This window comes from Ceratotherium simum, chromosome 36 (assembly GCF_057802395.1).
Source record: "Ceratotherium simum simum isolate JZ-2026a chromosome 36, ASM5780239v1, whole genome shotgun sequence".
NCBI lineage: Eukaryota > Metazoa > Chordata > Mammalia > Perissodactyla > Rhinocerotidae > Ceratotherium > Ceratotherium simum.
Window position 1 is genome coordinate 15,206,954 of NC_141935.1, and position 18,245 is coordinate 15,225,198.

Below are 18,245 nucleotides of genomic sequence, written 5' to 3' on the forward strand. Positions count from 1 at the left end.
AGTTAATGATTTTAATCCCAGCAGAATTTTTGTGAAAATTGAAAAATTGCTTCTAAAATTCATATAAGTTCAAGACACTATTGAAAGAAAAAAAAAAAAGCTGGAGAAATTAAACACTTCCCGATATTAAGACTATTATGAAACTACAATAATAAAAACTAAATGTTTTGACTCAAGTATGGGAAACAGATCTTTGGAACAAAATAGAGAGCTCTGGAACAAACTCATCTTCATATATACAGATACATAATTTGCACCAAATTTATCACTGCAGAGCAGTGGAGAAATGATGATATGTATAAAGAAAATGTTTCTAGATTAATTAGATATTCAGGTAGGGGAAAAAAAATAAATCTTGACCCCTACCTTGTACCATATTCAAAAATCAATTCCAGATAGAATATAGACCTAAATTTGAGAGGTAATATAATAACGCTTCTACAACAAAGTGTAGGAGAATATCTTCGTGATATCAGGGTTTGCAAAGATATCCTAGACAGCACATACAAAGTATTAAGTAGAAAATAAAAATTAGTAATTGGACTTCATTAAAATTAAGAAACCCTGCTGATCAAAGAATATTACTAAGAGAATGCAAGTATAAGCCATAACCCAAAAGGCAATATTTGCAATCCATGTGTATGTCAAAGAACTCACACTCAACATATTGAAGAGCTCCAATAAATCATTAATAAAAAGACAAACTATCCAATTAAAAAAATGGCAAAAAACTTAAATAGGTACTTCACAAAAGAGCATATCCATATGACCAATAAGCACATGAAAAGTTTTCAATATCATCAATCATCAGGAAATACACCACACATCCACCAGAAGGACAAACAATAATATACAACAATACTAGGTGTTAGTAAGGAGGTGGAACTAGTGAAATTCTCAAATATTGCTGATTGGAACATGCACTTTAGAAAACTAAAGTATTTCCTAAAGAAAGAGCAACACACAATATAGATAAATCTCACAGGCATAGTGCTGAGCAAAAGGAATCAGATACAAAACAGTACCTTCTGCATGATTTAATCTGCACGAGTTCAAGAATAGGCCACACTAACCTACGGAGACAGAGGTCTACAATGGCATTATTCTGTCTTTACTTTTAGAGTTGGTATTCACTAGGGGTCCTAGAGATACAGGAAATGTTCTATAACTTTTTCTGGATGAGAGTTACACAGGTATATACAAGAATTAAAAATTCACCAAGCTGTACCCATAATATTTATGCATTTTGTTGCATGCTTGTTTTGCCTTCATCAAAAATTTAAAATATGTTTAAATTTCTATAATACAAAGTTATTAGGCTATTTGAAAACTTGAGAAAACATGTGCTACATAATATTCTTAACATTAATGAGCTTTTACAATAAATAAGAAATTCCAGAGTATAAGTATGGACACACGACATGAATAAGGAATTCACAAGTGAAATGCAAATGATCAAGACATATATGGAAGGCTATTCAAACTCACTAATGGCCAAATAATTCTAAGGCAACATCCAACAATATTTTCCAATGAGAGGCATGGCAAAAGTGAAAAACATGGGTAATTTTCAAGGTCAGTTAGTGATTAAGGAAGCAAGTTCGTGCCTATATTTTTAAATAAGGTTGTAAATTTTCACAACCTTTCCAGGGTAGTCTGTTGTTATGCATTATGGAAATCTTTCTAATATGTTATTAAAATATAAAATGGCCATATACTCAACCTAGCCATTCAACTTCTATGGATTTATGTTAGGGAAATAATTATAATAATATTAATACGTTACATATCAATATGGTTTAGTAGAAGGCACAGTTATTCATTCATTCAACAAATACCGAGCAACTACTACATGCCAGATGCTGGAAAAACAGTAATGCTTTTCATGACATAGCCTCATTTGATTCTTACAATAGAACCATAATATCATCATTTTAAATTTGGGGTAACTATAGTTTAGAGACATTACAAAATCTTCCAGGTCACATGGCTAGTAGGTGGGGAGATGGAATCTGAACTCAGGCAGATCGACACCAAAGCATAAGGTCTTAAGGAACTGCACAATCAGACAATTGCTCAAATGCCCACGTATGTATGTAGGTATGTATGTATGTATGCGCATATGTGCATACCAGAAAGAGGGATAGATACGGATATAGATACAAAAATACAGATATACATAGTGTTTTCTATCAAATAACTGCTAATAATATTGAAATATTAGAAATAACCTACATATCCATTAATAGGAGCTTGTTTAAAAAATTTTTGTTACAGCTATACAATTGTGTCCAGTGCAGCCATTTTAAATGAGAAGGCATATTAACGTAAAATATTGTCCATAACATTTGGAGGAGAAGTATTTATTTTTAGAAGGCTCAGAGAAAGCATATGTATTATAATCTCATTTGTGGAAAGTTATTATATTTATAAGCATATCTCTAGATATATGTACTAAAATTCTAGGAGGGTATAAAAAAGTTAAGTGCATCTATCTAGGGAGGTAGAAAAACGAAAAATCCTTTCTATTTCATAGTGTTTTGTATTTTTTGGATTTTCTTGTAATGAGCATTATTTAATAATATAAGATAATGTTTCCATTTTAAAGTGTATTTATAGACCATTGTGCTAGTTATTTCAAGATAACTCTAAATTTGAATTCTGTTCTTTGTAGGATGTAGTGTATATTATCTTCTTAAACTATATAGCCCATTTTTAGGGTGGGAAGATATGAACACTGTACATCCAGTTTATTACATGTTGAATATTATTTATCAGTTTCTATCTAACATTCTAAGTCCTACTTTAACAATAGCCCTACCAGTAACATCCAAATCAGAAAAAGAAAAGAGAGAAAATAGTTTATTACACATTGTTCTTACTTTAAAAATTAATAATAGAGACATTCTAATTTTAAATTTCCCCAGTATAGTGGGCTGAAAAGTGGCCTCCAAAAGATATGTCCATCTGGAACCTGCGACTGTGACCCTACTTGGAAAAAAGGTCTTTGCAGATGTAATTAAGGATCTTGAGATGAGACCAAAGTGGATTAGGGTGAGCCCTAAATCTAACCACGAGTATCCTTAGAAGAAAAGAGAAGGACAGAAGACACAGAGGAAAAGACCGTGTGAAGATGGAGGCAAAGACTGGGGTCATGCAGTTACAAGCCATGGAACCCTAAGGGTTGCCGGAAGCTACCAGAAAGAAGGGAGGCATGGAATGGATTCTCCCATAGCACCTCCAGAAGAAACCAACACCGAGGATCCTTGATTTCAGACTTCTAGCCTCCAGAACTATGGAAGGATAAATTCCTGTTGTGTTAAGCTGCCACCCAATTGGTGCCAATTTGTTACAGCAGTCCTAGGAAACAAATACACCTAGAAATTTTAAAATATTATTTTTGACACATTTTTTAAGAAACAATGTAATTGGATAAAATAAATAATCTTACCGTTTAAACTCTGTCCTATTTGCATAGTACCAGAGGCAAAATCTGTAATTGAACCACTTAGAGTTCTTGCATCAAAAGCTGTATTATCTTCCTCCAAACCGTTGATGAAGAAACTGATTTTTGTCTGATGCACCTGTAAGAAATTATTACCATTATTATTTTAATTGCATAACCTTTTATTTTATAATAACTACATTTCAGCAGTCTTTCTCAAGTTAATTTCCTACTTCTTCAATTTCTTCAGTTGAAAAGACTGAAAACAATTTATTTTAATGGCTCAATGATATATCTGTGTGTTTATGTATCTAGATATAAACCTACATATTGTAGTTTTGTGCTGTGATGATATCTACCGGTGTATTCACAGGTATACATAATTGTCTCATATTTAACAGCTCTGACTGCCATGCCTTCATAAGTTTTTTGAGGATATACTGTTTATTTAGATACTAGTTAAAGTTGTTATAGCCATATTTAGAAATAAACAGAAATGAATACAACAGGGAGAAATTCAAAACCAGATATAGCAAATATGTAATACGTATGGATATAATTTAAGTTGCTAGTACAAAATACTTCTCATAAACATTTACTTTCTTAGGTATTTGTGTCCAGTTGGTAATTTTCAGCTGTACTTCTCCAATATAGAATAACATAAAAATTTGCCAATCATATTCTAGGCTAATTAATCAAGCAACCTAACAGCTCTCTATTACCAGGGGCAACAAACTTTTTCTTAAACAGACAGAGAGGGCCGGCCCCATGCCTTAGCGGTTAAGTGCGCGCTCCGCTGCTGGCGGCCCGGGTTCGGATCCGGGCGCGCACCAACGCACTGCTTCTCCGGCCATGCTGAGGCCGCGTCCCACATACAGCAACTAGAAGGATGTGCAACTATGACATACAACTATCTACTGGGGCTTTGGGGGAGAAAAAAAAAAAAACGGAGGAGGATTGGCAATAGATGTTAGCTCAGAGCCGGTCTTCCTCAGCAAAAAGAAAGAGGAGGATTAGCATGGATGTTAGCTCAGGGCTGATCTTCCTCACACACACACACAAAAAAAACAGACAGAGATAATTTTTTATTTGCAAACCAAATGATTTGATTTGATGGTCCAAACCGTCCAGATCACAACTACTCAACATTGCCGTTGTAATAGGAAAGCAGCCCTTACGATACGTAAAAGATTGAGCATGGATGAGTTCCAATAAAACTTATTTATAAAAACAAGGGGCCAGGGCCAGCCCCGTGGCTTAGCGGTTAAGTGCGCGCGCTCCGCCACTGGCGGCCTGGGTTCGGATCCCGGGCGCGCACCAACGCACCGCTTCGCCATGCTGCGGCCGCGTCCCACATACAGCAACTAGAAGGATGTGCAACTATGACATACAACTATCTACTGGGGCTTTGGGGGGGAAAAGGAAGAGGATTGGCAATAGATGTTAGCTCAGAGCCGGTCTTCCTCAGCAAAAAGAGGAGGATTAGCATGGATGTTAGCTCAGGGCTGATCTTCCTCACAAAAAAAAAAAAAAAAAAACAAGGGGCCAGCCAGATGTCTCATGGGTTGTAGTTTGACGATCCCTGATTTACACCATAGAAAGTCAGGAAATTTTTGTTTGTATGAAGTGATCCCTAAATAGCAATTCAATCAAACTTTTATGCAGACTACTTCATAGATAGTATCTATACAAAATCTTCAATGATCGTGTATATTTCTAAACTGATGTGCTGTTTTGACATCAACTTTAGTCTCTACAAATAGTCCTGTTCAAGTGCTTTTAACTTAAATGTAAAAGGCATCATTAGTACTCTTTAGTAAAGGGACTGAAATGGCTAACACAAGACTGGGGGGTGGGGGTGAGCGTGGGGAAAGAGAGAGAAAGAGAAATTTAATATCTTGTACTTGAAAGGTTAGATGCTAACGTCTTAATAAAGAATATATCAAATCATAGCACTGAGAATGCTATTCTATTAAAATGGCCTTGCAAAAATTGATGAAAATAAACAACCATTCTCTGACATCTTTAAATCATTATGTGATTGCCTTAAGAACCCCTTTCAACAAACTCCTCTCTCCCAAAAAAAAGAAACTCTGAGAGTTAACATCATAATTACTTGGTAATATTAATTCTTCAAAAAGTTATTCGGTATGGCTTTTCTCCATTCAATCCAACTTGCTTTCATTTAAAGCGTCTTCTTCTTAAATCCACTGACCCAGCGTTGCATTTTACTTAATTACAAAACAAAGTTTTAACATAAAGACCTAAAATCACACACCAACACCTTGTGGACCTGGCTATATACCTCTCTGCCGAGTAGTAGGGCTGCATTTTTTTTTTTTCGCATCCCATTTTTTACAGCCTGTTACTGTCATTTGGTGTTTGACTGTTATCATTATAAAAGATACAGGCTTTTCTACTTTGTTATTTGTAGCATTATCTCATGTTTTACAACATCTTTGCACAACACGCAGGCACATGAAATATAACTAGTGAAAAGTTCTCGATGGTATTAATGCATAAAAAAGAATGTGGTTCCATCTCTACTGTCTTTACCCAGCCAAAAGTTGATGAACAGCCAATTTTCCTTTATCACATTAGCACAGCCATGAGGGAAACACATTTGTTCTAGTCAGCTACACTAAAGATACTATTACCAATCTAACATATACATGTTTTATATCAGCAGTATTCTCAGAGCATGAGAGAGCCAACAATATATTAACACTAGCATGACAGTTTATTTAAGAAAAGAAAATTGTCTCTGTAGAGGGACAGAAGTTAGAAATGTATGGCTAAACCTCAGTGTCACTGGTCTAATAAAGGTAATAATTCTTAGGCTTTCTTTATAGCAGGTAACACTCCTGTGACAGTTCTGTCATATCATTCAAATAAAAATGTTGTCTTTTACAAGTTTAAGTGCACCTTTATTTTGAGTCAGATAGAAAGCATGTTTTTGATTTTCTGTGTTCACTGTATTATATCTGTAGTCAAGAGTTCAAGACCTTCTTTTTTTTTATCAACTCATCACATATTTGCTTAGTAGAAGGATTCAGTGTCACTTGCAGTGAATTCCAGAAGGATGTTTTCACTTTGTTGGTCCTTAAAAAATGATTAATGGTGATCCCAAGCCACTCTCGTTTGTTGTCTCCTCCCCTACGGACCACCTTTCCATAAATAAGATTGAATCTTCTTTGATGTTCCATACCATGTTTTATATTCCAAGATTCCGTAAACTACTTTGCAATTCTGGTCTGGGGCCCCATCACACTGAGAAGACAAAGATGGCTTTCTGCGATAGCTCATTCTGATGATTCCCTTGCCAGTTATTTAGGGGAATAGAAATATATATGATGGAATTTCTGATTTGTGAAAAGAAAGCCTTCTGCTCAAGTAAACTTCCTCCCTGTCTCATTCTCCAGCCCTATGAGGATTAGAGGAGTTGGTACATGTTTATTGGTGTGGCTTGAAGGAATGAATTGACAAAACCAGAAGCAATTGTAGAAAAGCCTTAAATTCCTTCATAAAAGATCCAAAAACACTTTTAGAAAGAAGACAGAGGGGAACAGGTCATTCTCAAGGCTTCATTCTCTGGCAGTTTCATTTTTTATTTTGATCATTTTTGGGGGGTCAAATTCGTGTTCCTGTGATAGGTTATACTCATTCCTTTGAGCACAAGAGTGTATTAGATTTTAAAAAAGAAAGAAAAAGTAGAATTTTTGACCACTCTCATGCCTGATTAGAGGGGACTATCATTCAAAATTCCAGAAAGTCACACGACAGCTGAGAAGCTACCAAGGGAAAAATACAACCAAGTCCACCCAAACTAGAATATTGTAATTGTCCACAATCACTATTACATTGAAATGCCAAATCTCTGTCGCTACTCTACTCCTGCTGGCCACCAACAACCAAAAGAAACTGCTGACTGAGGCAGGGAAATAAATAGGCAGAGAACCTGTGCTGACTTCCTCATGAGAGAAATAGTTTTATAGTTTCCCTGTTGCCTATATCCTTTTGATTTAAATTTAATTCGATAAAGCATTAACCCAGTACTCACAGTGGCCTTATGAGTTACACCAAGAGAATAAAGTCATGATCCTTTCTGTCAAGGAGCTTGTACATACGAAACAAAGAGTTAATTGTAATATACTAGATAGTGTTGGAAAAGCTATAAATGATGACGGTTGTTTTTAAGTATTGACTCTTAATTCAGTTAACAAAGTGTTGTCTTTTTCAAGGAGCTGCTCTGAGAAGTTATGCCTTAATCTATTAATGTGTGGTGTAGAACATATTCTTGGATCTTCTCTATGGGACTTGCCTTCCCAGAACTAACTTACAAACTTCCCAAGAATACCAGTTTCATTAATTTGATGGGTCTCATTTTGAAGCAAAACTATTTTAAGCATTTTGAATAGCACCTTTTTTTATAGATTTCACAGGAAGTGATTTGGCAAGATATCTTGAATTCAAATTCACTCTCAAGAGATGATGATGGATGATACAAATATAACGATCATCATTTTGAATGCTAAGGAATCAAACAAAAAAGAAAACCACTGTGATACGAATCCAAAGGGAAAATTTTATGGAGGAAAAAAAAAAAGTCTTGGACTTTCTGAAATAGAAATTGCCCTGAAATAGAAGTTCTATTTCTAGGTTAAAGAAGGATTTGCATAAAAGATTCTACTATTCCATCTACAATTTTTAAGCATAAGGAAGGCAATTTATTCTGAAAACTCCATAAGGTTATTTTAAAATATCACTTGTATATTTTATCCCCTTTCCTGAGAACATGTGGAATGCCCCTTTTATTGCTTATCATCCTGCACGGAAGGTTGTCTGAGGTTTATCCCCACTCATCCCATCCAATTCTATTTCTAACTAGTCATCGACAGCCAATCTCACTTGATTGGTGAGGTGCCCTCACTGTCTAATGACCACACAATGCTTAATTCCATCTCCAGGTTTTATTCAAGCTAATTCCTATAGGAATAATCTTGCTACTGCCTTTTATTTACCTAGATTCTTAGTATTTTTCAAAATATTTATCTCAAGTCCTATATCTTCCAAGAATCTTTTGTCAACCACTTCAGCATTATAAAAGTGTTCACTTTGATTGAGAAATTAGCATGTTGGGCACTGTTCTAAAATTTTCCTGGACATTCATTCTTTTTATTCTTACAACAACCCAAGGCAGGTTTATTATTATCTCCATTTTAAAGATAATGAAATCGAATCACAGAGAATTGAAAACAAAAAGGTCACATAGAAGGTTGAATGGCTCGAGAGACTGTTTTAAGCAATTTTAATTAGTCAGTTACATCCAGTTAGCATTTAGAAGTCAGTGTCATCTAGTTTATCAGACCCAGTCACTGAGTCTCTCTGCTATAACCCTACACAGTGATGACTCAGACTTCGTGTCAACACCTCCCACAGCAAGAAGGGTAACGACCCCACCGAGCTATATAATCACTTGCCATATACATGCCTGGTACCGTGCTAAATTCTTTACTTATATTACCTCGCTGACTTCTCAGATTGCCCTCTGCAGCGTTATCACCAAAATGAGGAGAGTGAGGTTTAACTGCTGCAGTGTTCTGCTTTGGCAGACTGTGGGAACCCTTTCATCTTTGAACAGCTTTTACTGTTATAAATGATTGAACTGAAAAATATTTCCTTAGAACTTCAATTCCTAAGTCCCAGCTCTTTTGAGACCATACCAAACAATCTTACCCCTTTTCCATGGGAGAACTTACACAGATGTAAAGAAAGATGTCATTCTTCTCCTGTGTCTTCTTCAGGATAAATGTGATTAGTTTCTGCCGTGTTCTAAATATGACATGGTTTCAGGTCTCTCTCTTCTTAAAACGTGGCTCCAAAAATACTACAGTCTTTATGTGTGTTCTGACTTGCCAAAGTGAAATAGGATTATCACCTTAATATAATCCAAAATTGCATGCTAGATTTTTGGCAATGACATCACGCTGCTAAAACTTATAAATTAAATTGAGCTGACTATTCACTATATTACTAAGTCTTTTTTTACTTACATCACTGCTAAATCACATCCAGCCCCTCATGTACACATGCAGTTAGTTTTGTGGACCCAAGAACAGGAATTTATATTTATCCACGTTATATTTCATCTTGTTAGATTCAGCCCATTGCTCCAGGCTGTCAAAATCTTTTTGGATGCTATATCTGTCATTCGATGTATTTACCATCCTCCAAGATTTGTGTCATTTGCAAATTTGATGAGCGTGCCCTATGTGCTGGGCAGAAGCTCAATAAATACTAATTGATTGACTGACTAATTGATACTCCAAAAATAAAACCACCACCACAATCTACACTATGTTATAATTCTAAGCAATAAAGAAAAGGCACCATTTTCTAACATAAAATGTGTCATACAGAGATTCTTCACCTTTACAGAGTGACCTTGTTTACTAACATGGGTTTTTATATAATTATAAACAAATACTCCAGTCTATTAAATATTCTCCAGTAAGCTATATTTATACAAACAATAAGCAAATAAGAGTTGAAGCAATTATTCAGGAAAGGTTTCTCCGGCAGAAATTAATCACATGGGTTGCCTGCAAATATTTGGAATGTGAGTGTGTTCCCATCACTAGTTTGATTCACTGAATAACTGCTTCTGTCTTAATTCTCTTTATATGAAAGATGCTACAGAGAAATGACGCCATACACAGATATGTCCCTCAAAGATTTTTCTTTGCTGTTGTTTCTGTTTTTCATTTCCCTTGAGCTCATATGTTTTATTTCAACACTTGCTCCTTTCCCTTCCCTCCCCCTCCCATCACCGCCACTCCCCCTCCCCCCCACCTCCTACACACACACTCACTTTTGTTTTTTCCCTCTAAGTAACTCAGACAAGCCAGGCCCTTGTAGTGATCCATGCCTAAGTGTATTACACTTTCACCCTAGGTATGATGGTTTGGATTTGCTCTTCTCCCCTTGATATCTATTAAAGCTCTCTATATACTGCCATCTCCTACAAACAAGCCTCCAATTTAATCAATCTGTAAACATTTAACATACGAATGTAAATAGTTTTCTTTGTCCCATCTTGAGTGGATGTGAAAATCTCATGGCCACTTCGTCCCAAACTATTAAGTTACTCTCTCTACTTCAAAAAAAGCTACTAATTTACACATATACATCATGGAAAATCTGCCAGTGGTCTGATTTATTGTTGATTTCCTAGGGAATAGGGATAGAGCCAGCCTATTTTCTGTAGGTACTGCCTAGGATCATTTCACATACAAGTCCACATTTAAGAACACTTTTGGTGCACAGATAATCACAATATTCCACACTCTTAATTATCTCAGTATATCATTGTTTCCTTTTTCTATTTTATACATTCAGAACAGATGATTTCTAAAAGATTATTAAGATTAGCTGTAAAACACCTTAGTAATCTTTTCAGTATTTTATACCCTGAACTCCAGAAGTTGTTTGCTATAACCACAATTTTCTCTCCTTAAAAGTAAGTCACCTTCTTATCGTGTCTTCCATGTTTAGGAAGAAAACTGCTCATCATACCCTCCATTATAAACCATAGCTTTTTTGAAAATGGTTTTGTTCGAATATTTAATGAGCACATTATGATATGCTAAGTGTTATGCCACACATAAGGGACGTATAAAACAGACCTTTTCTTCAAGAAATTGCCACCTGCAATGGAAATGGGCATATAAAAATACTTTCAACGCAAGGTGGTAAATTCAATAAAATAAATACGAATAAAGTGCTTAGGGAGAACCACTACAGTGGGAAGGAGGGAAATGGGGAAGTATTTGAAGGAGCAGAATTCTGAGATTATTTCTCTGTTTCTCACCGTGGTATTCCTCAATAAGTTGTCTATACTTGCTTCACCTAGTTTATCTTTTCCTATTCTCTCTGTAATGCAGCTCAATTAATAGTTTCTGGGGTTTTTTACTCAAAAAAAATCTCAAAATTACAGGAAAGTTGCAAGAGCAATACAAGAATATTTTTATGAAATATTTGAGATTAAGTTGCTGATATATTAACTCATTATTCCCAAATATTGTAGTGCATTTCCAACAGAAACAGACATTCTTCTATATAACCATACAACCATCAAAATTAGGAAATTAACACTGATACATCACTACCATCTTATTCTCAGATGCCATTCAAGCTGTCACAATTGTCCCAAAAATGTCCTTTATAGATAACCAATCCAGTCCAGAATCACATGTTGCATGTAGTTGTCATGACTCTTAGGTCTCCTTTGATCTGGAACAGTTCTTCAATCTTTCCTTGGCTTTCATGATCTTAACTCTATGGAAGACTACAGTCTAGTTATTTTGTATATTGCCTCTCAATTTGGGTTTGTAGAATGTTTCCTCATGATTAGATTCAGGTGATTCGATGATCATCTCATTACATCTTACCATGTGTTATATAATTTCTATTTGTTCCATTATTGATGATATTAACTTTGATCATTTGGATTAAGACGGTATCTGCCAGGCTGCTCTACTGTAAAAATACAAAATGTCTCTTTGCAATTAATAAGCACTTTGTGAGCAGATACTTTGAGACTGTGTAAATATCCTGTTTCTTATTAAATGTTCATTGTTTGCATTTATTTATTTGTATCTGTATGGACTCATAAATCCTTATGTTATTCAATGGGATATAATACAATACTCTCAATACATATTTCAGTTTTCAAATTCTTCCATGTTAGACAGTGGAGGCCCCGTAAAACTGGATTCTGTGTCATATCGACATGTACTCATAATTCTTTGAGCATCTTCTTGTTTTCTGACCTAACGTGTTCCAGGCTTGTTTCATACTTCCCTGCCCCAGCTCTGGAATCATCTCTTTCTCCAAGGAATTCTGGTTCCTTAAGTGATGACTGTTATTGAGGAACAAAGGTTCAGAGCTAAGTATACTCATGCTATTTGGATGTTATTCCTCTCAGATTCTCCCTCTCCCTCCCTCTCAGTGGACAGAGGTAGGGAATAGATAGATAGGTAGGTAGACAGACAGACAGATAGATAGATAGATAGATAGATAGATAGATAGATAGATAGATAGATAGAAGATAGATACACATACACATTTACTTCTATATTGTTTCTATATCTATGTGTATATATATTTGTGCACACACATATGTATGCACACACACACATACATAAAATGAGATGATTACACTGATAAATTCAACTCTAATCCAACACCGTAGAGTTCATTCTAGTTTTCTCTCTTTCTTTGTAACTCCCTCCTCTGGCTCCCCTTATCCTCAATATATACACTTATTTGATTAATTCTCTTGTACATAACCAATATCCAGATGTCATGGCACCCCTGCCCCCAAAGACTCCTCTTCATCACACTCAGGTCCTGACATCTGTGCCAGGCTACTCCCGCCATTAGGCAGTCCTCCAGCCAGACAAGCTCTAACAATCCAACATTTTTATGCCTGCCACATCATCACAACTCCCTTATCATGGTCATCAATGGTTTCCGTGAGGCTAAAGCAAATAGCAACTCTCTAGTTTTCACCCTAATCAAACTATCAGCAGCATTTGACAGAGCTGACCATTCCTCCTTGAAACATGTCTGTCATCTGGCTGCCAATACATCAAACTCCCTTACTTTTCCTCTTACCCCTCAGGCAAATTTTCTCAGTCTCCTTTGCTAGATCCTCTTCTTTTCCTGGACCTATAAATATTGAAGTGTCCCACGATTCAATCCTTGCACCTCTTCTCCTTTCTGCATATAAGTACTCCCTTGATAATATCATCTTATCTCAATGCTTTAAATACCATCATTAGGTTGATTATTCCCAAATGATTATCTTTAATTCAGACTTCTAATCGAGATCCCTACACTCATCTTTCTATTCAACATCCCTTCTTGGAAGTCTATTAGGCATTTCAAACATAAATGTTCCAAAAGAGAGCCCTAGCTTATGCCCAAAACCTGCTTCTTCCACAGCCTTCCCCACGTCGGAACACTGCAACTTTCAGTTGCTCAGCCCCAAATCATTGGAGTCCTCATTGACTCCTCTCTTTCCCTCACTGCTCACCACCCCTCCTGCTACAGCCCTGATCCAAACCACCACCTGTCCCCTAGATTTTTGCAGTGGCCTCCTAACTGGCCTCCCTGATTTGGTATGTGTCCCTCTTCAATGTATGCTCAAGACAGCAGCCAGGGATTCTTGCTAAAACAAAAGCAGATCACGTCACTCCTTTGCAAAAAGATCTGCAATGAGTTCTTACCCCGAGTACAACTTAAAGTTCTACAAAGCTCTACCCAGTCTGGCCTCTTGTTACCTCTGGCTTATCTCGAATTAGTATGCCCCCGTGCTTTCTATTCTAGCTACACTGCCCTCCTCAAACATTCCAGGCACTTATTTTCCTTAAAGTCTTTGCATTTTCTATTCCTTCTCCTTGACGTTATTCCTACAGATACCTGCTAGCTTATTCCCTCATCTTCTCAGATATTTCCTCATATGTGATTTTAGCAAAACTTAGCTACCATATCTCTTAGATACCACATCTAAAATTGTAGACCCTAATCCTTACTAACTGCCTTTCCTGATTATTCTCTTCATCCACATATAACATATTACATATTTTATTTCCTTTTCTTTTTTATTATTAATCTCCTTTCCAGGCCTATAATATAAATTCCATGGGAGGAGGTTTTCTTTTGTTTCCTTTTGCTGTTTTGTTCACTGCTGTTCCCTCATTCCCCAGTAACTAGCAACTCTTAGGTACCCATTAAATCTTCATCAAATGAATGAAGCTTCATCTCAACTAACTCTTGAAGGATTAATGGGAATTAGCAAAGTATGGAAGTGGTAGAGAATAAGGAATAAGTGAGTTGTAGAAAAAGAGAAAAACACAAGAAAAAAAAAGGGAAAGATGCTTAAAAGTTACCCCAAGCCTTCCATCTATGCTGATCAATCCCATTCTTTTAATTTTTCTTGCTTTTAATGTGTTGAATTTAAAATCATCTTTCTCACTTTTCCTTAAATCTTTTCCAGTTTTTTAATCTCTAAATTGTAATGATAAAGTTGCATATCACTAAGTCAAACTATGCCTGAAGTAGGATAATAAAAACGGTGGATGTTGGATTTCTGTTTACACTTTCAGGAAGTAAGTCAACTCCCTGCCAATAGATGTAAACTCACTCCTGACCCAAAGTCAAGAAGGGTCATCAATCAAGCCCTCAACATGTAGATGGAAAAACAAGAAATCATTTCTGTGTACAGTCCAAAACTAAACTTCATGCCAGTACTCAATTGACATCTTAAAGATCCTGAGCAGTAATTTGTAAGTTGAAATAGAGTCCTGCCATATGAACAAAACAGAGGTAAAACGCCCACTTACGCTAGGCATGAGTTACTCCTACTAAAATCTTCAACAAAGGTGGAATATTTCATTAAATAATTAACAGATTATTTATTAATTTTACGTTCTTCAAAGAAATACATGCTTTTCCATGAGAACCTATCTTCCAGCCACTCTGTGTCCTCTTAGGTTTTTTTCAGCTCCAGTAGTACTGAGCAAAATTTATTAAAAGTATGTCACAGGGGGCTGGCCCAGTGGCATAGTGGTTAAGTTCATGCACTCCGCTTTGGTGGTCCAGGGTTCACAGGTTCGGATCCCAGGAGCGGACCTGTGCACTGCTCATCAAGTCATGCTGTGGCAGCGTCCCATATAAAGTAGAGGAAGATGGGCACGGATGTTAGCCCATGGCCAATCTTCCTCAGCAAAAAGAGGAGGATTGGCATCGGATGTTAGCTCAGGGCTGATCTTCCTCACAAAATAAATAAATGAATAAATAAAATAAATAAACAAAAATAAAAGTATGTCTCACAAACTAAATGAAGAAGAGTCATTTTAGGCCAAAGGAAAAATGTGAATCTCTTTAATCTCCTTTAGAGAATTGTCACATGAAATCTGATGTGAATTGCTTTATCTTTCAAGACATTCTAGAATTGAGAATAAGGTCTTCACAGTGACTCTTGTTTAAACGTGGTGCTCTCTGCCCTAAAGCTGGGGAGATGGTAATTGTCCAAGCAGTTTTTTCCTCAATCAGTAATGGAGAAACACGCACATTTAATTTGGTTTAGACTAAAAGAAATGACACTAGCAAATAGGCATTCTTTTAAGGTAAGGATTCTATCAGCCCTAAAAACAAAAGTAGCAATTTATGTGTCAAATGCAGAAAATTCAGCAGTTTCTTTTCTTTTACCCCCTTCACAACAAAAAAACTGAGATCGTGTCATCAATTTGGGCAATGTATCAGTATGTTTTTATTATCATCTGAAGAACCTCATCTTACCAACTGGATTACCAGATTCTAGTGGGCTGTTGAAAATTATATTCATTTTGCCTTTTTATAATCCATATTTATTCAGTCCAATTGTTACATATTTCTTCCCAAGCCATTTTCCCCCAGGTAAGCAACAGCTGTCAAAAAAAAAAAAAATCTCTAAATTCGGTGGGGCTGTGTATTTAGAAGAGTTTACCTCTCTTTTTTCTTTCTTTCTTTTTTTTTTTTTTTTGGCTGGGGAAGATTCACTCTGAGCTAACATCTGTTGCCAATCGTCCTCTATTTTGTATGTGGGTGGCTGCCACAGCATGGCTGATGAGTGATGCAGGTCCACGCCAAGGATCTGAACCCACGAACCTGGGCTGCTCAAGTGGAGTGTGTGGAACTCAACCACTACACCACCAGGCCAGGCCCAGTTCATCTCTTCTTGCAAAGCCTGGATTATGCTTCTCCAAAGGTTGACAGGCCTCAGAAGTATGAGGTCCAGGATAAAAACACGGAGTGGGAGAAACATTTTCATCTTGATATTACTTATTAAAAAGAAAAATAATGAGCTTATAACTGTTTTCAGTGTATCTTTAGAAAAAGCAAATCAAGAATGAAGGTGGGTATTTAAAGGGTGAAACAATAAAAAAGTAAGAGTGAGAATTACTTGGCTTCTAATATCTAATACAAAAAAATCAGCATAATATCCAATGACTTTCACATAAAACTTGTTGTTCAGGATATTTCACTGGGACTTTGTATCCCCCAGTACTTGTAACAATGGATGTTTGTAAATTAGTAAAACTTCCCACCTAGGTAAGTATCATCAGGTAATAGATTACCTCTACCTTCTACAAATTCGCCTTTGAATCATAAGGTTTAAATACCCAAATTAAGTTGAGGTTATAGGACATATGAGACTTTTTTCTGGCATAGGTCATAGGGATGAAGGGATATAGGATTAGCTGAATCTTTATTATTACTCAGTTCTCGGCTTATTCTTGACACCTCAGAGAGCTCTTTAATAACCAAGCGGTTCTAAATAATCACCTAATAGCTTTCTATCATATTATCCTGTGTTAATTCTTTGAACACCACTTTTCTCTCAATATATTTCTTGTTTGTTTAGTTTTTTTTTCTCTTCTATCCATCCCTCAACATATGTGCATGCGTGCATGCTCACACACACACACACACATACTATAACATCAGCTCTAATCAGTTCACTGCATCAGTTCTAGCACCTAACTCAAAGCCCTTCTGATTTGAAGACATGTCTTTTTGCAAGTCTAACACAACTTTCTCTATGATCTGTGATTTTATTCCCATTCAATCTCTCTGCTTTCATCTAGAAACTCCTATTAGGGGGACATTGGATCTGTCTGTGGACGTGATTCTATTCACTCTAGACTGGATCCAGTCATTGTGGGGAAAGAGCAGATATGCAGTACAACTCATTTTCTTGGTTGGCACAGGGACTCTCTTTCATCCCGGTTGCTTCAGCCTGGCTTCTTATGGCCTAGAGTCCATACTCTGTGCTCCAAACTGAGGTCAAACGTTTCCACTGCCTGATGCCTAACGATGGGGAAGAGTATGAGAAGTTGACCCAGAGTGTCACTCCAAGAACTACTTGCCAAGTCATAGACCTGGTAGTCACACCCCCACGTCCTCCTGCCTGCAGGGTCTGTCAGCTCTATGCTTATAGCACCCGCAACTCAGTGCTCTCCTCTGCCACACCTTTTCTCGCTCATGTGTATTTTGACTGTGGTTTCTTTTACCAATCTGATCTCATCTGCTTTCTTCTTTCATAGATTCCTAAAACCAATGCACAATAATTGTATTCTTTTCTATGCCTCACAGTAGTCGCATTTTTGATCAGCTGCTAGAGTCACTGGTAATCATCATTGGAATCTGAGCAGAGTCTGAGTAGGTTAAAATTGTAAATCCATTTCCCCAGCAAAACACAGCAAAGACCTGATCAACTAACTGTAAGAAATGAACATAGGTGTTAAGTAGCTCATTCATAATGCACTTGAGATCTTCACAAAAGTTCACTTCTGCATTAGGCTTTCACACCACTCAGAATCAATGTCTGAGTCATTTATACCATTAGACCAGCTGGATGACAGCAAGTTGTCAACAGATTTCTCAAGGATTTCTCTGAGGAACCAGAAACTTACAAGAAGGAGAAAGTGTCATTCCATCTGAATCCAACCATTACACCAATTGACCTGAAAGCTAGAAAGGTTCTATTTCTCTAAGGAAAATAAAACAATTGGAAAGCTTGAGTATCCAATCAAACAAATTACATTTACCTCCCCAGAGGGCTACACCACTTGTGCTCTAACCGAGTTCAGAAGGAATATATATTTTAATGGACAAGCTTTTTAGCACAGGATACTGCAAAGGAACAGAAAACAAAATGAACAAAACTGAAATATAATTGAACCAAGGAGCC

General features: G+C 36.5%; 1 protein-coding gene across 1 annotated transcript in view; it reads right to left on the reverse strand.

Annotated features, from left to right (window-relative positions):
• The window catches only part of USH2A (usherin), a 761,558-nt gene that overhangs the window by 690,674 nt on the left and 52,639 nt on the right, over window positions 1-18,245 (reverse strand). The window contains exon 4 of the mRNA XM_087424358.1: window positions 3,452-3,584. Within this exon, the coding sequence (XP_087280484.1) occupies window positions 3,452-3,584 (133 nt within the window). The remainder of the gene's footprint in view (window positions 1-3,451; window positions 3,585-18,245) is intronic.